Source organism: Panthera onca, chromosome A1 (genome assembly GCF_046562875.1).
Source record: "Panthera onca isolate mPanOnc1 chromosome A1, mPanOnc1 haplotype 2, whole genome shotgun sequence".
In the NCBI taxonomy this organism is placed as follows: Eukaryota; Metazoa; Chordata; class Mammalia; order Carnivora; family Felidae; genus Panthera; species Panthera onca.
In genome coordinates, this window is record NC_138339.1 from 247,002 (window position 1) to 267,337 (window position 20,336).

The window sequence follows — 20,336 nt, forward strand, 5'->3', positions numbered from 1 at the left end:
CTTGAACTCAAGAACCACAAGATCGTGACCTGAGCCAAAATCAAGAGTCAGACGCTTAACCGACTGAGCCACCCAGGCGTCCCTGTTTATACATTATTTGAATACTTATTCTACTGATCTCTCCACCACTTGTCACTGACCCTGCTTTGTAGGGAGCAGACTCCGGGAGATTCAGGGAGACTAAGACCAGTCAGATATGTCACAGTAGTTATTATACCTTTGTTGCCCAACCTAGAAAGTGTCCACATTGGCTATGTCTTTCAATTTGCCCGAGTCAGAAATGTCTTTTCCGGTTTTCTCATGCCCTCACCATTGGTCTCTCTCTTGTTTTGGTTAAGCCACAGAGCCCCTCTTACATGTTAATCCCACACATCCTTTCCATTAATTAACTAAGGTGTGGGCAGACATGAACAGGGTGTCCAAGGACGCAACCTTCTGCGATTCTACAAAGCGTGGGGTCACCCACCAAAGCTCGCTCGCGAGAGAATGACCGAAAGACAGTGCCTGTTACAAACTTCCCATGGGAACTACGACGGCCCAGTGCTCAGAGGTCAGCAGTCTTTTCCATTCATCAGACTGTAGAGGGGAAGATGCCATCCATTTGCAGCAGGGGGGAAGAATACAGAATTCCCAGTAATGAGTCAACCAAGTGGTATTTAGTACCTCACACAGAAAATATAAAACATTATTTATAGAAATTAAAGAACCAGATAAACAGAACGACATGCCATATCCGTGAATCAGAGGACTCCAATTATCATTATAAAGATGTCAGATCATGTTACAGAGGTAATGACATTATCATAAAAACTAAGCAGCTCTTCTAGGTAGAGATAGACGAGCTTTTGGGAATGCAGAAAGTTGGGAGTCTCCAGGGCCAGGGGGCAGGAGTAGTGATTACTGGGACTTACACACCGGACACAAGACTTCCTGTAGGACCCAGTTGTTAGATGAACAGACCCCAAGACAGAACTGGAAGCTCACAGCAGGCACGTGTGCACCGGTGTGGGATTTACAATGAAGGGGGCGCTGTCCCGTGGTGGGGAAATAGCCATCTTGCCAACAAACAGAGCTGGGTAAACTGGATTTACACGGGAAAGAAATGAATCCTGGGGGCGTTTGGGGGGTCCAGCCAGTTAAGCACTTGACTCTTGATTTTGGCTCAGGTCATGATCTCACGGTTCATGAATTTGAGCCCCACATTGGGCTCTGCGCTGTCAGCATGGAGACTGGTTGGGGTTCTCTCTCTCTCTCTCTCTCTGCCCCTCCTCTGCTTGTGCTTGCTCTCTCTCTCTCTCTCTCTCGAATAAATGCATTTTAAAAAACTTAAAGAGAGCTTGGTCCTAGCTCTTACCTCATAGCATGCACAATAAACAAATGGCAGAAGTTTCTAGAAGCTTCAGGACCCAGTTAGGAGATGGGTGAGGATGATGAGAGCAAGACCCCACCCATGAGGAGACAGACAGATGAACTGGCCGTGTGAGGTCCACTAAGAGAGCAGAAAGGCAGGCCAGGGAGTAGTGACTCTGGCATCACAGCCCACGCAGTAGAGGACCCATGTCCAGAGCAGATGAGGAAGCCACAAATCAGCAAGACAGCTCAATGGAAATTTGAGAGAAGGACACAAACAGGCGACACGCACACTCCCACATGGCACGCGTACATGTGCTCACACGCACACCTCAAGACCAAAAACGTGAGAAGATGCACAATTTCATCGGTTCTCGACGCACGGGTGAAGACCACGGTGCGGAACCGTGGCAGCCGCCACAGCGGCTCAGATGAAGAGGGCTGGGGACACCTCGCGTCGGCCGCAATGTCAAGCGACTGCGCTGGCACGCACCGCCACAGTGGCGTGTGGATCTGCGCCCTCGCTTGGGAAGGGCGCTTGGTGGCATCCGCTAATGCTGGCCCTCTGCCACCCCTGACCCAGGAACCCCACCCCTGGGCGTGACTCGCTCAGACACAGCAGCGGCGTGTGGAATCAGGTGGAAATACCCACCCCGCGGACGCGAGAAACTGGCGCCACACACGCGGCGTGGGAGAACGTTACAACTGTGATGTTCAACCCCAGAGGACGGACACTAAGAACAGCGTTCCATTTACGAACATAACCGGCCTACAGAGTGGGCAGTCTGTGCCATGACCGCCCCAGGGGGGTGGAGGGAAGGGGCTCTGGGAAGCTGTTGTGTCCTGTTTCCTGATCTGGGAACTCACGCATCCAACTGTATGCATATGATGTGGGCACTTTTCAGCCAAGTGCTATACTGAATCACACTTTATTAGGAAAGCTTCCTATGGGAAGGGCACGCGTGATCACAGGGCCACCAGATGAGGTGGGAGCTGGCAGGTGAGTGGAAGCCATCAGGTCTTGAGCTGGAGGGAAAGCCTGGTGCCCTCACCTCCACCAGGAGTTGGTCTCTGCCTGTTGGCCTGACGTTCACACCCAGAGCCTCTGACGTGGACAACCATGACCAGGGACAACAAGCATTCTGACCTGTGAGCACTTGTTTCTCTGAAGACATCTCTTTGGACTAAGGAGTGCACAGGTAATTGTAGTGCAGCCTTCGAGTTACGGTCGTGTTCCTTTTCTGCTTTCCTGAGGTTGTTTGACCTGTAGGGATCCCAGTGAGCCTTAGCCATGCAGCTATGGGCAAGAGTAGGGCCCCTTGAGCAGACAGCGGGTCTCATCCATCTGGGTGAGTATACTGGTTACTTTCTGAAAAAGTAGCCTCATTTCTGGACTTGATTCTTCAGGGACTTTCCCTCCGTCTAGTTTTCGTAATGATCCTGTTGAGAAATGATGCAAACTTAGAAATGGCTGTTTCCAAAGAGGCCAAGGGCACCTGCCAAGTTATTCAGGTGGTGTTGGGCCAGGCTCTCCGTGCGGATAATGAGTGAGGGAAGGTTAAGGGAAGGTCGCGGGGAGATGTGCATGGCCTTCATCATTTATCAACACACTCTGAATATGTCTGCTAACGGTCAGAATAGTCACGTTCCTGGGAAGCCAGTCTTCGTAGCCCACAGTTGTGGCCGCTGTGCCCTGAAATGCAGCTTCCGAGTGTGGACCCGGTGCCTTCGAGGGCTAGCCTCTGTGTTCAGAGCTCAGGTAGGTGGGAGGACAGAGGAGCAGAAAGAGGGCTAGGGACCTGCAGGTCCTCGTGGTACCATGGATGGGAGCAGCGGCCAGGCACAGAGGAGCCAGGGTGAAGGAAGTCCCTGGCCAGGAGGCCCGGCCGGGCTCTCGTGTGCTCTGACGGCTCCCAGTTCACCTGGCGGCTCCCGTCTCACCTTACGGCTCTGGTCTCACCTGGCGGTTCCCACCTCACTTCTTAAGGAGACTTTCCTAACAAACTTTTGTGGTATGACACAAAGTGTCCCCATGACAGACACACAGCTTGATGAGTTCTCCAGTCCTGGAGAAAAGTGGCTACCCTGGGCCCGGGTGTTTGATCTCTGAGCCTCCTGCTCTGCCCTCAAGGGCACTGCCTGGTGGATGAGTGGGGGGCTGCGGGCGGGTGGGGGGCCTGGCATTCCAGGCCCGACACCTATGTCCTCCCAGGGAGGAAGTCTCCTCCGGCCAAAGGCCTGCCTTTCCTGCGAGACTTCTCTTCACAGCTGTGGCTGAGACAGCTCTTCAGTGACTAATCACTGGAATAAAGCAGGTTGGAACAGTTGTTGCAATGTTGCAGACGGACGTGATGCACCAGAACATCTATGACTATATCCACGTGGATGACCGCCAGGACTTCTGCCGGCAGCTGCACTGGGCCATGGACCCTCCCCAGGCGGTGTCCGGGCAGCCCCTGCACTCAGACACAGGTGGGTCTTCGGGCCCCCGGGGAGCCTGAGACTTGGGGCCGTTCCTGGAAAGGCGTGGGCGCCTCCGGAGAACTGACCGCCATCCGTTCTCGTCCTGCTTCGCCTTCCTTGGGAGACCCCCCCCCCCACTCCGAATCCTCCTCCCCTCTCCAGCCCCCCCTCCCGCCCCCTCCTCCCCTCCCCAGCCCCCCCCCACTGCAGCCTCCTCCCCTCTCCGCACCCCCTCCCACACCCTCCTCCCCTCCCCAGCCCCCCCCCCCCACTGCAGCCTCCTCCCCTCTCCAGCCCCCCCTCCCGCACCCTCCTCCCCTCTCCGCACCCCCTCCCGCACCCTCCTCCCCTCCCCAGCCCCCCCCCCACTGCAGCCTCCTCCCCTCTCCGCACCCCCTCCCACACCCTCCTCCCCTCCCCAGCCCCCCCTCCCGCACCCTCCTCCCCTCCCCAGCCCCCCCCCCACTGCAGCCTCCTCCCCTCTCCGCACCCCCTCCCACACCCTCCTCCCCTCCCCAGCCCCCCCTCCCACACCCTCCTCCCCTCCCCAGCCCCCCCCCCCACTGCAGCCTCCTCCCCTCTCCAGGCCACCCAGCACCCTCCTCCTCTCTCCGCACCCCCTCCCACACCCTCCTCCCCTCCCCAGCCCCCCCCCCACTGCAGCCTCCTCCCCTCTCCGCACCCCCTCCCACACCCTCCTCCCCTCCCCAGCCCCCCCCCCACTGCAGCCTCCTCCCCTCTCCAGCCCCCCCTCCCGCACCCTCCTCCTCTCTCCGCACCCCCTCCCGCACCCTCCTCCCCTCCCCAGCCCCCCCCCCCACTGCAGCCTCCTCCCCTCTCCAGCCCCCCCTCCCGCACCCTCCTCCTCTCTCCGCACCCCCTCCCGCACCCTCCTCCCCTCCCCAGCCCCCCCCCCCCCACTGCAGCCTCCTCCCCTCTCCAGGGCCACCCCTCCTGCATCCTCCACACCTGAGGAAATGAGGCAGTGCTTGTCTGTCACCTGGCAAGCTCCCCTCTGGAAATCCTAGGCCCAAGTCAGATTTACCTGTAAAAAATCCTGTTCAGAGACACTGCCCCTTGTGGGCAAGTGTTTCCTCCCGACCGTGGCCCCTGACCCATCACGACCGGGCCAGCTCCCCTAGAGGTCGTGGAGCAGACAGGAGGCCAGGGGAAGGGGTGGCGTCCACGGGGGTCGCCGCTCTTCCACACCCTCCCCCAGAAGTTGTAAACGACTCAAGAAAAGCTTCCACCACAACCTCAGGCAACAGCAAGATTTACCCCACAAAGTTGAGCGAAAACAAAAAAACCCAGGTGCCAACACAGTATCATTTTATAAAGCTCAAAACACACGACAGCTGACCCCCAGTCACCCCTGCAGTCGTACTGAAGGGATGTTTCTAGGGACAAAGGACAAGGAAGGCCAGCTCGGTCAGAGTGGCTGTGTCTGTGACGACCAGGGTGGGGAGACAGCGGGATGCCAGTGGTGCTCAGGGGAGCACCCGTGCACCTGTGTGTGCTTGCAAGGGGGTGGGGGGTAGGGCGGTGTGTGTAGAGGTGGGCATTTGTGTGGACGGGGTGGGCGTGTGGGGATGCGTGGCGGGCAGGTGTGTGTGTGAGTGTATGTGTGGTGAGATGTGTGAGCTGGGGTGTGGGTGTAGGAGGCAGGCTGTGTGTGTGTAAAGTGAGCTGTGTGTGAAGCAGGGTGTGTGCGCGCGCACACGGCAAGGTGGGCAGGCGTGTGTGTGTGTGTGTGTGTGCGTGTGTGTGTGCGCGTGTGTGTGCGCAGGGGGGAGCGCGTGTGCACACCGCAGTGCTGTCAGTCTGTGTTTACGGTCTCTCGGTCTCTCTCCTCCTCCCCGCACCCCCGCGCCCTCACCCCCACCCCTCACCCCCGCACCGGTGCCCGCGCAGAGGACGCGGTGCTGGGGCGGCTGCTCCGGGCGCAGGAGGCGGACTTCTCGGCCTTCCTGACGCGCTGCTTCGTGTGCCGCGTGCGCTGCCTGCTGGACAGCACCTCGGGCTTCCTGGTGAGTCGCGCCCCCTGGCGCCCCGCGGCGCACGTGCGGGGTGGAGGACGTGGAGGGGGCGGGCGGGCACGCGGGTCCGGGGGTGGGGGCGGCGGGGGGTGCATGCGGACCCTGGGGGAGGGGGGTGGCGAGCGGCGCACGAGGACCGGGGCGCGGCGGGGCGCACGCGGGCCCGGGGGCGGGGTGGGGGGGGCGGGACGGGCGGCCGGGAGGAAGCCTCCAGACTCCGCTCTGGGCTTGACTGGCTTGGTCGCGCCTTCCCTGAAACCCCTTTAGCAGCGTGTCGTCAGCACACCCCGCAACCTGGCGCGAGCCCCCACTTCGGCCCGGGCTTGCCGTTTTCACCTCTTCTCTTTCAAGCAGAGGCTTGGGGTGTCCGTCTCCGTTGCTCTTCGGGCTCCTCGGCCAAGGGCTGAGAGGGGGGCCGCGGACGTCCTCCTTGGGGCTGGCACAGCGGACCCTCGCCCACCCAGACCTGTGCCCACCCCGCACCCCCGCAGCTGTGCTCCACAGAGCGTCTCCCCCGCCCCCGCTGCTGCACCTCCCAGCCGGCTCTACGCAGCCTCCTGGGGTTCGCGCTCCCAGCAGTCCCATCGTCCCCACCCTCCGCAGCAGTTCAACACCATGACCTCTGACCCCAGGACCCCCTCCCCCTCCAGCTCCCCCCACTCCCGTGTCCTTCGGCCATCAGCGCCCTGGGCAGGGCCCTCGGATGTGTGCGGAGCTGCCCCCACCCGCATGACGGCGTGCCCTCCTCCCCAGCCTCCACCCTTGGACTGTGGCCCCTCAGGGTTCTATCTCCCCACCTGGGCCGTGGTCCCCAGAAGAGATGCGCCTCCAGTGCTCCGCAGGGCTGGGCTGGGGGTTTCCAGAGGGGCTCAGCCTGTGTTGGAGGCAAGGCGAGCAGAGGACAGTGGGCGTTCCTCCGGATTGGGTTCCAAATGGCTCTGAAAAGGGGGAGCCCTAGAGAGGCACCCACAGACCAGCGGGAGCCCACACCGGCCGTCGGCGGTCAACAGCAGCTCTTGGGTGTCCTGCCTGCTGGCTTGTCCCACCTCGTGTGGGCTCCTCTCCCTTGTGTTCACACTGGCCGTGTGCACCACCGTGCAGACCGCAAGCCCCCGAGGTTCCTCGCTGCTTTCTGAGGGGCCCCCGGGAGGTGAACGCCCTAGCGGTTCTACATCTGAGCGGTCTGTGGGTGCCAGGCTGAGGAGCAGACTCCTGAGATCAGAGACCCACTGACTGCATAGCCCCACCACAGGCTAGGCTGGGCGGGGGAGACAGTATTTTCCATTAACCCTCTCCTCTTGGCTGGTCTTTATGCATTAACAGTTTTTTTTTTTTTTTTAATAAAAACATTGCTCGTACATGACACAGATTTAATCACTTCAGAAGAGCAGAGGAAATAAAAATGTCCCTCCCTTGTACACCCAGGCCCCTTCCCAGATGTCAGCACCCCAGTAATGTCCTTCCTGAAGCTCTTCTTGCCCAGCCTCCCCAACTTTCTGCTCCGCCCTGACCAGCGAGAGTGAGTTGAACTTGGGGTGGTCTTGGGGACTCTCCCCAAGACTCAGGACCCCCTCTGCCTTCACATGTGCTTCTCCGGGAGCCTCACCTGGCTGACCCCTCTCCAGGTTGGAGGCCTCACCCAAGATGCTGCCCTCCCAGGGTCCCACATCACCCATTCTGGGAACCCAACCTGCCAGGTGGCTGTGCATTTACCCAGAGGGATGACAGCTGAGGGAATCACTCCATCCAGGCTGCCTCCCAGTGGCCACGTGTCATTTGTGGCAATATTTTGGCCTCAGTCATCCGCTACTGCGATGGCGGCTTCACGCTCCCTGGGCTTATTTTCCTGATCCAAGGGGATAAGGAAGAAGGTTGTTGGTGGGTGACAGTGGGAATGTTTCTGGAACCAGCTCTGAGGACCCAGGACAGGCCCAGCCCTACGGCAGATGCATCCCACACGACTGCACATTTCTGCAGGCCTTTTCACCCCACCGGGACCTTCACAAGAGAAGCAGCTTTTTATTTGCAACATGGTCCCAAGTCTGCTGCTACCAGGCGTACACATAATTGCTTATCTTTTATTTAGGTGATTGGTTGAGCATGAAGTCTTTTATTTTGATAATATTTTGTTCTATCTATTGGCTGATAAGGAATGTTCACTTTTTAAAATTGGATAACCAATTCCTAGTAAATTGGAAATTCTTATTTCCAGATGACATAAAACTGGAGGGATTTTACTAGACAATCATGCATAAATTAAAATATAGATTAAAAAAGAGGGCGCCTGGGTGGCTCAGTCAGTTAAGCCTTTGACTTCGGCTTAGGTCATGATCTCGTGGTTTATGGGTTAAAGCCCTGCATCAGGCTCTGTGCTGACAGCTCAGAGCCTGTAGCCTGCTTCAGATTCTGTGTCTCCGTCTCTCTCTGCCCATCCTCCTTCACGGTCTGTCTCTCTCTCCTTCAAAAATAAATAAACATCAAAAAAAATTTTTTTTAATAAAATAAAATATAGGTTAAAATGAAACTGTAAAACGATGCACTGAATAGAGGAAACAACCCAAAGACACTTATCTGAAAAAAGTTCCATTATATTAATTTGTGAAACTCATTTCTGCACACACTGGAAACGCCTCAGGCATTTACAAGGAATGCACTGAGAACAGGGGAGCGGGCATGACTTAGGGCTCTTCCCGGCACTCCCTTGTGACTCTCTGGAAGCCACTCTGTTTCCACTGGCTAAGGCTGCCCGTGAGAACCCAGTGTTACAACATCAGGAACTTGGAGGTCTAGTTGATATTTAGTTGGTAGCTTGAAATCAGCCACGATGGGAATATTTCTACCAAAGAAATTGGCAAACATAACAAATCAGGGCTTTTTTTTTTCCCCCTCGGGTGAGCTGGATGTTGAACACAACTGCCTTGGATCCTCCACACCAAGCACATGACTAACAAGCAGTGGGTGCTTTGCAAATGTTTGTTCATTTAGTGAATCCATAGATGGATGGAAGATGGGAAGATGGGGGAATGGATGGTGAAAATGGATTGATGGAGGGATAGAGGGGTGGATGGATGGATGAATGGATGGTGGATGATGGATGGATGAATGGATGGTGGATGGATGGATGGATGGATGGTGGATGGATGGGTGGTGGATGATGGATGGATGGATGGATGGATGGATGGATGGATGGTAGATGGATGGGTGGTGGATGGATGGATGGATGGTAGATGGATGGATGGTGGATGGATGGATGGTGGATGGATGAATGGATGGCAGATGGATGGATGGTGGATGGTGGATGGATGGATGGATGGCAGATGGATGGATGGTGGATGGATGGGTGGTGGATGGATGGATGGATGGTAGATGGATGGATGGTGGATGGATGGATGGTGGATGGATGAATGGATGGCAGATGGATGGATGGTGGATGGTGGATGGATGGATGGTGGATGGACAGATGGATAAATGGATGGATGATGGATGGATGGATGGATGGATGGATGGTAGATGGATGGGTGGTGGATGGATGGATGGATGGATGGATGGATGGATGGATGGTAGATGGATGGGTGGTGGATGGATGGATGGATGGTAGATGGATGGATGGTGGATGGATGGATGGTGGATGGATGAATGGATGGCAGATGGATGGATGGTGGATGGTGGATGGATGGATGGATGGCAGATGGATGGATGGTGGATGGATGGATGGTGGATGGATGAATGGATGGCAGATGGATGGATGGTGGATGGTGGATGGATGGATGGTGGATGGACAGATGGATAAATGGATGGATGATGGATGGATGGATGGATGGATGGATGGATGGATGGTAGATGGATGGGTGGTGGATGATGGATGGATGGATGGATGGATGGATGGATGGATGGATGGTAGATGGATGGGTGGTGGATGGATGGATGGATGGTAGATGGATGGATGGTGGATGGATGGATGGTGGATGGATGAATGGATGGCAGATGGATGGATGGTGGATGGTGGATGGATGGATGGATGGCAGATGGATGGATGGTGGATGGATGGGTGGTGGATGGATGGATGGATGGTAGATGGATGGATGGTGGATGGATGGATGGTGGATGGATGGATGGATGGCAGATGGATGGATGGTGGATGGTGGATGGATGGATGGTGGATGGACAGATGGATAAATGGATGGATGATGGATGGATGGATGGATGGATGGATGAATGGTGGATGGATGAATGGTGGATGATGGATGGATGGTGGATGGATGGATGGATGGATGGATGGTGGATGGATGGATGGTGGATGGATGAATGGATGGCAGATGGATGGATGGTGGATGGTGGATGGATGGATGGTGGATGGACAGATGGATAAATGGATGGATGATGGATGGATGGATGGATGGATGGATGGATGAATGGTGGATGGATGAATGGTGGATGATGGATGGATGGTGGATGGATGGATGGATGGATGGATGGTAGATGGATGGGTGGTGGATGGATGGATGGATGGTAGATGGATGGATGGTGGATGGATGGATGGTGGATGGATGGATGGATGGCGGATGGATGGATGGTGGATGGTGGATGGATGGATGGTGGATGGACAGATGGATAAATGGATGGATGATGGATGGATGGATGGATGGATGGATGGATGGTGGATGGATGAATGGTGGATGATGGATGGATGGTGGATGGATGGATGGATGGATGGTGGATGGATGGATGATGGGTGGATGGATGATGGATGGGTGGTGGATGATGGATGGACGGATAGATGGTGGATGGATGGATGGATGGTGGATGGATGGTGGATGGATGAATGGATGGCAGATGGATGGATGGTAGATGGATGGATGGTGGATGGATGGATGATGGATGGATGGATGGTGGATGGATGAATGGATGGTAGATGGATGGGTGGTGGATGGATGGATGGATGGTGGATGGATGAATGGATGGTAGATGGATGATGGATGGATGGATAGATGGATGGATGAGGGGGTGGATGAGGGGAGGGATGAGGAGAGGGTGGAAGGACAGGGGAGAAAAGGACACATTGTGGGGTTGTTTTAATGTGTATTTACTTTGAAAGAGAGAGAGAATGATCAGGGGAGGGACAGAGGTAGAAGGAAAGAGAGAGAGAATCCCAAACAGGCTCCACACTCTACACAGAGCCTGACCCAGGGCTCGATCTCACAAACTGAGATCATGACCTGAGCCTAAATCAACAGTTGGACACTCAGCCAATGGACTGAGCCACCCATGTGCCCTGTGGGGTCATTCCATCAGGAATGCCCTGAAGTCACTTAGTAATTTAGATTAGCTTTTCCACTGTAAAAGGATCTTTTATTTTCTTTTATCACAAACTCCGAAATTACTTGTTGGCTGTTTAACTCACGTTATATACTCTGGATAAAATGAACTTGTCCCCAAGCTTTATCATCATGAGTGAAGGAATGACAATTCTGAAATGGAGAGTCAAATCTGGAACAGCCCTCAGAGACTACCTCCTCCAGCAAATCCTGCCAGGGGTGGCTGACGGCTCTGCGATGGGCCAGTGACATCTCACGCTGATGCACACGAGCGCCCAGAGTGTGAGGCTCAGCTCCCACACCCACACCCCCACATACACATAAATGTGCACACGAGAACATGCTTTTCAGTTAAAGGAGATTATGGAGACTCCAGAGAAACTGTGACTTGTCCTGGAGGCCTGGGGATAGTCCACATCCCCAGGAGGCCAAGTGTGGAAGAACTGTTGGTTTGTGTCTCATAAGTGGCTCAGGATAAGATTTTTCTCCACATTTCTATTCCTGAGAATGTAAGTTCTGCATTCTCTGATGGTGTTGCTAATGTGCTCTGTGACCACACCTCTGTTTCTGTCTTTAACACACCAGACAATGCAGTTTCAAGGAAAACTAAAATTCCTGTTTGGACAGAAGAGGAAGACTCCATCAGGGACAGTCCTGCCCCCTCGGCTGTCACTGTTCTGCATCGTGGTGCCCGTCCTCCTTCCTTCCGTGGCGGAGATGAAAATGAAGAGTGCGTTTCTGAGAGTGAAGCACAGGGTGGACGTCTCAGGCTCAGTGGACACAAAGTGAGTGAAAGTCCCTTAGAACACAGCCACGCTCACTGCTGCTGGCGGTCAAAACAAGAGCCTTGGCACTTAGAATCTTCTATTCTTTCTTCATTTCCAGCGAGCAGTAACTTGAGAAGTTTGGTGCTTTTAAAGCTAGTACGTTATGTAGGAAAGAACGTGCAGAGGAAGTACTTTCACACTAATGTTTGCGAGTGGTGGTACCACAAAGCGCCTGCACCACTGTGTCCCCAGCCCCCCAGTTACAGCCTCGAAGCAGGTGCCCTGAGCGCTGGTCATCATGGGGTGGGAGGTGGGGGGCCGCAGCCTTCTTTCCTCTGTGCGGTCCCTCCGTCCACGCACAGGGCTTAGTGCGGGGACCGATGCAGGAGGCACCAGTGCCCAGGCAGTGGGGACACGGCTGCCGCTTCTGCCCAGCCAAGTTTTCTCGGCTTTTCAGTGCTAGAAAACACTCCACATCGAGTTTTCTAGGCGATTCACACCTAAACTTTGTGGAACAGACTAGGCCTGTGTTTTGTGGGTCAGTGTCCTGAGAGTGATTCAAAATGTGCATCTGTGAATTGTGTTTTCCACACAGTATGAGTAAGACCAAGGGAGGGGGGTGGGGAGGCAGGGTGTCTGAGATCTGACTGTACCTGCTACAGATGCAATATGTCAGACCTCTGAGTCCCCAACCCACTTCTTTATCCCTCAGTGGCTGTCCCTAGAGTGGGGCTCAGCCAAGCCAGCAGCTCCCCGCTGCAGGGCTGCAGCGACTAAGACCCACCAGGGCTTAGACCCAGTCGCTTGGAGGAGGGCTGCGCTCTCAGGTTGAGTTACATCAAAGTAGTATAGCTTTCCAGCTGCAAAGACCCCTCTGCCAGGGCCACAGGGCACTCACCCCGGGAGGGAGGCTTTCTCAGCACCCTCCTCGCCAGCATGCTGTCACTGTGTGTTTTGCATCCTGCCTGTGATGCTGTACGTACTGGCCAGACCTCATCTCCTCCTCCAGGAACCCCTGTCCCCCCTCCTGTCTCCCACCAACAGGGAAAGCCTCAGCCTCACTCAGATCCTGCCCCTTAACCCCATTGGGCCCTTTTAGGAGGTAGGTGCACAGCCTACGTCTTCTCCCCTCCCTTGCCCAAGAGTGTCTGGCTTCCTAGGTCCTGGTGCCTCCCCAGGGAAGGTATCGGTCCCTTAAACCACTGCCTGATGGGGATGGGCCTGAGTGCAGAAGGGGACTGGTCCAAACCCCTCAGCTCTCAGGTCTGTGATGGCAGATGAGGTTTAGTTCTGTGACAGCAGCATCTGACACGTTTGCTTGCCTCCCTCCGTGGGTCACTTTTGGTGCGGTGTGTGTGCCTCTGTCCTGGAAGCCACATCACCGGTGGGAACACTGCCTCCACCGGGATCCCTTTCTTAGCCCTGAGTCCTGTGGTCCTACTTACACGTCTGCTGACGTCCGGATGAAGAGTCTTTGGCCAAGCATCTCCCCCACAACCGGGTTCCCTCCAGAAGAGTCCCAGGGCTCTGTGGCCCGTCTAGGGGATTCCTGCTTGCCTGCCCACGCAGCGCCAGGATGGCAGGTGGTGCCCAGGGGTCTTCTCTTTGTGACTCTTCCTCTTGTGGGTGTGAGGGTCCGTCCCTCTTCAGTGTCCACAAATAACCTTTGACTAATTCCAGTTGACCTTTAGATGGTGAGAAAATCTGACAGCAGCTGCAGTGGAAGGAGGGCCCCCATTCCGGGGAGGGGGCTCAGAAGGCTCTCCCTTCTGCCCGTGTGGCATGGTCTGCCTTGGTCTGCAGGTCACGAGCCCCCACCTCCCTGCTGCTGGTCTCGGGTGCAGGGCCAGGGGGTGGCTTCCAGGAACAGAGCCACCCTGAGCAATGGCCATGCCAGCATGCTGAGACGGCAGTTACGGAACGTTTAAAAATAAACATATATGCCCTCTGAAAGATGCACCGTGTCCTAAACATGCCCTACCCAAGGGAGAAGACTAAAAGCAGGCGAGGGAGGAAGCAAGCTGACTCTCCAAGGTGCCAAACCCCAGAGGGTGCCGCCTGAGACGACCTGGGCCCACAAGCAGAGGCCACCAGTCTCCACACCTGCTTTCTCCCTGTCCCTCCCCTCCCCCGCCAGCCCCTCACTCTGAAATACTCCCACCTTCATTTACCATCCCAGAGCTTTCTGTTTTTAACCTTTTTTTTGTTTTTTGTGGGTTTTTTTGGCTTGTCATAATTGAAACCCATACTGAGCTTCCTCTTTCCCATTTTTCCAGCCCTGAAACCAAGTAGAGGGAAATCTTATCTTACCCTCCCTTGGCTTTTCGCTCCTGGGGGCATGTAAGGAGGACTCCTACTGCTCCCTGGCGCCCGAGCCGGAAAGTGCAGGCTGATGCCAGGGCCCCCCCCCCCCCCCCAGCACCTGCGGCGGGGGAGGGGGGCTGGGGCGCTGTGGCTCACAAGTCACCCAGCGCTCCCGCAGCTGGCATCAATTCACGAACTCACTAAAGTATTTGTCCTCCAAAGTCCTATTCAAGGGATTTAGCAGTCATTTGTGAACATGCAGTGTGCCAAAGAATTTGTCACCAGATGCTCTTATTTGCAGATGAGGATGACAATGTAGTCCCCGTCTCTGCTCCCCGGTCTCTGCTCCCCCATCTCTGCTCCCCAGTCTCTGCTCCCCTGTCCCTGGTTCCCCACCCCCCATCTCTGCTCCCCTGTCTCTGGTTCCCCCCACCCGTCTCTGGTTCCCTCATCTCTGCTCCCGTCTCTGGTTCCCACCCCCCGTCTCTGCTCCCCTGTCTCTGGTTCCCCCTGTCTCTGGTTCCCTCATCTCTGCTCCCCTGTCTCTTGTTTCCCCGTCTCTGCTCCCCTGTCTCTGCTCCCCAGTCTCTGCCCCCCTTTGTTTCCGCTGTCTCTGCTCCCTCATCTCTGCTCCCCCGTCTCTGCTCCCCTGTCTCTGGTTCCCTCATCTCTGCTCCCCTGTCTCTGCTCCCCTGTCTCTGGTTCCCCAGTCTCTGCTCCCCTGTCTCTGCTCCCTCATCTCTGCTCCTCTGTCTCTGTTTCCCCTGTCTCTGCTCCCTCATCTCTGTTCCCCCATCTCTGCTCCCCCCTCTGTGCTCCCCGGACTCTGCTCCCCCATTTCTGGTTCCCTCATCTCTGCTGCCCTGTCTCTGCTCCCCCATTTCTGGTTCCTCATCTCTGCTCCCCCATCTCTGCTCCCCTGTCTCTGGTCCTTAGGGACCAGATAGGATAGGGATCTGTGGTTCTGAGGCCCATTGGCCTGGACTTGAGTCCAAGGCTGACATCTGCTAGAGAGGTGGCCTAAAGGAAGTCACTTTACACTTCTGAGGCTTGTTTTGTTCTTTGGAAAATAATGAAATAGTGTCTATGAGGCTGAGTTTGCTTAGAATCTAAGACGAGGAGCTCTGTGATTTGTGTGAGTGAGCGTGTGCTCACTGCCCTAGGAAAGACGGTTCCATAGTCACTGAGCGTGCGTGGTGAGTTAAGGGAACACAATTAGTGGAAATCACAAAAATTGACTGTATTTTCATTCTGGTCCTGTGGAGAAAAACAAAAGCACATTTTATGTGTAAGTCTATTTTCTGAAGCAATTTCTTTAGCCCTTTATTGGCTTGATGAGTGATGTGAATTGGAATCTTTAGCCACGGAGAGACTTCACAGTCTAGAAAGAACCGGAAAGTGTGAGTTATGATTGTGCCCCCTCCCAGGCATGACAGCAACACCGGGCATGGTGTTAGTTCCTTCCGGCAGCAAAAACGCCCTCTCCACGCATTTTGCTATTATCTGTTCTTCGCAGAGCAAAAGCCGCCTCGAGTCTGTGTGAGCCAGCATCGCATGGAAAACCCCACTGCCTAGCAGGTACTTTTACAAATGCACCGCGTCACTGTTTTAAACGGGTGAAATGTGTCTGTGTCCCTCAGGGGCTCTCGCTGCCTCCTGATGCTGGGGTGCATTCCCGGGAGACGCCCCGGAGGGTGTGGGTGTCTGTGCTGAGCCACTCATGGTGACTGCTGTTCCCCCATCTAAACCCTGACAGGGAGGAGCATTGGAGAAAACATTTCAGTGCTCAAGGCACAAGCGGATGCAGGCTGCTGGGCCCGGGTTCCAGCCAGAGCCCCATGTCCCTGCCTCAGGAGCAGCCCAGACCTCGTTTCTGACCCCGAGGGGGCCGCAGGGTAAGTGGTGCTGTGCGTTAAGGGAGCAAAGAGCTGCCGTCTGCTGGTCTGGTGGCTTTGTTCATGACAGGTGAGCCTCACCGTGAGGGAGTGCGGCGCACAGGGGCACACCTGGGAGCTGTCCTCACATGTCTGAGGTGTGGCAGGGGACAGCAGGTGCTTCAGCCGGGGCTGTCACGACCTGTGCACTCACCCTCAACCTGAAGCCGGGACCGTGGGTGACCACCCTGTCCTCTGCCCTCACCTTCACTCAGAAACCCTCTTCACTCCCTCCTCCCATGGGCCCCCGCCCCAGCCCCCACCCCGACCAGGGGTCTCCTCTTGGAGGACTGGCCTGGCTGTGTGGCTGCAGGGCTCCACCTGCTCCTCTGGGGCACCGTCTCCCCTGCCACAGCAGGTGCCAACCCTGACACCGCAAGGTGTGGTGAGGTGGAGGCCTGAGTGCCAGCAGCAGGGTCTGGCTCACAGAAGCCACTGGAGAGAGGGCATCTGTCTGCCTTACAGTTCGACGGGGCCCTCTGCGTCTGGGCTGGGTGTGTCTGACCCTTGACACATGGCGTATGCCTCATCGAGGTGCCTCCCTAGGGCGGGGTGAGTGGCACACGCCCTCCCTGCTCCTGCCCAGCACCCCAGGTCATCCAAGAGGCCAGGGGAGGCTCATTACGGGAGGATGCCGGTGGCAGGGTCATAGGGCTGCTGGGTGGGCCGAAAGCAGGGGTGTGGCTGGGCCCCAGCACCCTGCAGCCCTCGCAGGTTCAGCCAGTATCATGCCAATTCAGTGCCTTCCCTTGGAGACCCCACCCAAGTCGGTGCGATGATCCTCATTCCTGCTCTGATGGGTCCTCTCCTCTCTGCAGGGACAGGGGAGGAGAGGAGCACGGGGGGGTGCCTGGCAGCACTCCCGGAGCCAGGGGGCGGAGGGAAAGACCTGCGTATAGTTGCTGCTTTGAGGCGCCTGGACCCGTGAGGCACCTGAACTGGATGACAGGGAAACATGGTCCAGATGGTGGCACCAACGTGAAGCTGGGACCCAGTAAGAGTGACCCGTTCTCCACACACACCGTGTCCCGTGGCTCCTGCGTGTCCTGCCCCGGTGTTCAGGGCACTGTCCATAGCAGTGGGGTTACTGCTTTCCGGAATTCACCCGGCTGTCACCCAGGAAGCCACTCCCCCAGTGCCTATGCCAGCCGCACGAGCAGAGCCTTGCAGGACGGCTGCAAGGGGCCCCCTCTGCCCAGCTGCCCCTTCCCCCAGGGGAGCCTGGACAATGGGCTCCCTCCGCCCAGAGGGCAGCGTCTCGCAGCGGGAGGCTATTCCACCGAGGACACCAAGTTTCGAGGGGGGCCGGTGCCCGCGGGAGCCCCATGCAACCCCATGTTGTCACTTGATGTGCCCGTCAAGCTGGAGAACGACTCTGGGTCTGAGGACGCAGCAGACGGCTACCTCGTGTCCCCAGGCCAGGTGTGGCTGGGAGCCAGTGGTGTGGCCAAGAGACAGCTGGTCACTTTCCCTACCAGGATACACCTGAAGACAGAGTCAGACTCCAGACCCCACCTCTATGCTCCACACCTGGGGCACAGCATGCTGGGGGCTCACCTGAGCGGCAGGGCTCCACTCAGACCCGGCAAGGAGCCGGCGCCCTTACGCCCCGCACACTGTGCCTGCCTGCAGCATGTGCATGGCCTTCCCGAGCCAGATCCTCCCCGCCACCTCTGTGCACACGGTCACCAGCCCCCTACACTGGGCTGTGACTGCAGAGCTCCCGGCACCACACCCGTTGTCAAGAGCGAGCCCCTGGACTCACCCCCGTGGGCAAGCCACAGCCAGGGTGGGGTGCCCGGCATGTTCCCCAGAAGTGCCTTGCCAACACTGATGCCCCCCAAAGCCCCCGAGTGTGCTTTCCTGCCGTAGGGCGGGTGTTTCTAAAAGCTAGCCTCTTCCGCACGCCCAGACTTACCCCTCAGCTGCGATGGCAGGTGGGGGGTCAGAGCCGTTCTGCAAAGCTGCATGAGTCCAGGCCTCCTTAGGTGTGGGCAGCGTGTGCAATAGCATATTGTGTACTTTGTAAAATGTCACGCAAGTCCTTCAATGCCACGTGGTGTTAAGTCTGTTCACAATTTTCCAGAAAGTGGCCAGAGTGAGACATGTCAGCCTGGCAGGGCACACCCCTCTCTCCAGGACGCAGTGGGCATCTGGCCAGTCATGCGGTGTGGTCTCCCGGGATCCCCATGCTCACCTCCCAGCTCCGCCTGCGCCGTGGAGGCGGGTCGACGGCTCCACGGAGTGGACTGAAGAGAGCAGCCACACCCTGGGTACAAATTAGGGATATAATCTTTTGAGCCACAGGTGACCATGCCCCCATTCACGGAAGGAATCTGGAAGGTTCCAGGCAAAAGAGCCTGTCTGCACCAGGTCCTGCCCTCACTACTACACGCAGCACGTGCTCCTCGACCTCACGGTGGAGGTTGAGGCCACACCCAGAGTGGAAATTGACAGGATGATATCCTGTTCCTTCTGGAAGTCTCTGGGATTTTTAATGGGCCTCTGAAGATGGTTTATGCTAATCTGTCTCCAGTACCTTGTGTAATTTCGAGTTTACAGACTCTGGGTTTGGAAGCAGAGAGAAGGACGAAACGTAGAGAAAAGAGGTAAAAAAAAAAGTCAAGTTGTCCATGTAGGCTGTGTTGCTGGCTGTATACAGGTTTTCAAATGGGGATTCCAACCACCACCTCAGGAAGAATCATTAGAGACAAGACAGAAATTGTTTTCTAGAACTGTACACCCACACATCCCAACTGTAGGATCCCCAGACACAACGTTGTGAATCAGAAAGTGGAGTCCCAGTCACCCCACGGTCACCACCAGAGATGGGCCCCCTCCGCGCCCCGCCGGTGCCATCAGCGAGGGGTGTGCCATCAGGGTATGAAGGTCTCCACTGAGCCCGCTTGTACCGTGGTGGATGCACACCTGCTCCTCAGGGACAAGGGCATCTGTTCCTAAAGTCACCCCCATCTGGGAGTCTCAGGAGGTGGCGGGAGCCTCCAGGCAGGGACTTGCTGCTCCGCCAATGGTACGTTCTACCCTTCAGTGTGGGGCCTTCTTCTCCATCACCTAGGGCTTTGGGGTATCAATGTTCAGCTGGGTTAATGCTGAAGCCTTGTTAGAATTCGGGGTTTAGCTGGCAGGACCCTTAGACACACCCTAGGGTACCGGTGCGCCTGTTGCCAGCTTTGTGGAGGGTCCCCCATGCGGGATGCTGGGAGCTGAGGGCTTCTTCCTGGGGCTGACACGGGAGGTCACCCACTGGAGCCCAGGGTGTGGAGTGGTCAATGCGTGGCCCTCTGGGACACACAAGGCCAGCCCAGCAGCCTCTCCTCACCCACCGAGGCCTTGCAAAGGGTGACACTGGTGCTGTGCTGTCTTCACTTCTACTGCCAGAGTCTCCCCTGACCATTACGATGGTGGCACAACCACCCAGGGACACCTGGGGACCTCTGGCTGGCCCCAGGCCCTCCTCACCCGGTTCTGCTGCAGGGCACAAACGCCTGTGCTCTCTGGGCATCTGGAGACTTACTCCCTGAGACCTGGGGTGGGTTTGCAGAATCTTCTTCCTTCTTTCCTAGTCAAACCCAGAGCCCAGGTCCTGGCCCTCTGTGAGATGTGACTGTGCACCTGTCTGGGGTCCCCATCTGTGAGGTCACTGACCCTCTCACTTCATCAATGGAGAGGCCACACCCCAGGCCCAGGCTGGCTGCCTGGGGCCATGTCCTGTGATGCACTAGGGCTCCCCCATGTCAGGATGCAGTAGACACACATCTAGCAGGTACCTCAGAAAACACAGGACTGAAAAGGTGGAGTTCAGAGACATCATGGCATGCTTGCACATTGTAGCCAGGCCCCAGCATAACCAAAGAGGAGCGGCAGGTGAGAGCCTCAGGCGAGACGCCGCCCTGAAGCAAGTCACGCCTGTCCCCGAGGGCCGTGGCACCCACGCCACCCCCTCCCCACAAGCGGTCAGTTCGCAGGTGGACAGGTCCCGCTTTGTTGACAGAGCCTGGCCCCTGGAAGTTAGCTCTGCAGGTCTTGTGTTCTGGAGATGCCCATCCTACACCCGGGGCCTTGAACTCAACGGGCCCAGGTCCCCTCCTGAGATGCCCCTCATACACCCGGGGCCCTTGAACGCTCTGGGCCCAGGTCCCCTCCTCT

The 20,336-nt window shown here is 56.7% G+C and overlaps 1 protein-coding gene and 1 long non-coding RNA gene across 3 annotated transcripts in view; one reads left to right on the forward strand and one right to left on the reverse strand.

Annotated features, from left to right (window-relative positions):
* The window catches only part of AHRR (aryl hydrocarbon receptor repressor), an 82,574-nt gene extending 64,480 nt beyond the window's left edge, over positions 1–18,094 (forward strand). The window contains exons 6-11 of the mRNA XM_078444034.1: positions 3,693–3,822; positions 5,725–5,840; positions 11,750–11,949; positions 15,752–15,813; positions 15,992–16,130; positions 16,988–18,094. Coding sequence (XP_078300160.1) covers positions 3,693–3,822; positions 5,725–5,840; positions 11,750–11,949; positions 15,752–15,813; positions 15,992–16,130; positions 16,988–18,041 — 1,701 coding nt within the window. The 3' untranslated portion in view covers positions 18,042–18,094. The remainder of the gene's footprint in view (positions 1–3,692; positions 3,823–5,724; positions 5,841–11,749; positions 11,950–15,751; positions 15,814–15,991; positions 16,131–16,987) is intronic.
* LOC132680625 (uncharacterized) lies at positions 15,215–19,739 on the reverse strand. 2 transcript variants are annotated; one of them, XR_009610632.2, is made up of 3 exons: positions 19,650–19,739; positions 18,088–18,237; positions 15,215–15,616 (listed from the first exon to the last, which is right to left on the reverse strand). It is a non-coding gene; the product is annotated as an uncharacterized LOC132680625 (long non-coding RNA). The 2 variants fall into 2 exon arrangements; XR_009610633.2 differs by having other exon boundaries at positions 15,220–15,616; positions 18,088–18,438.
* Between the last annotated feature and the right edge of the window lie 597 nt (positions 19,740–20,336).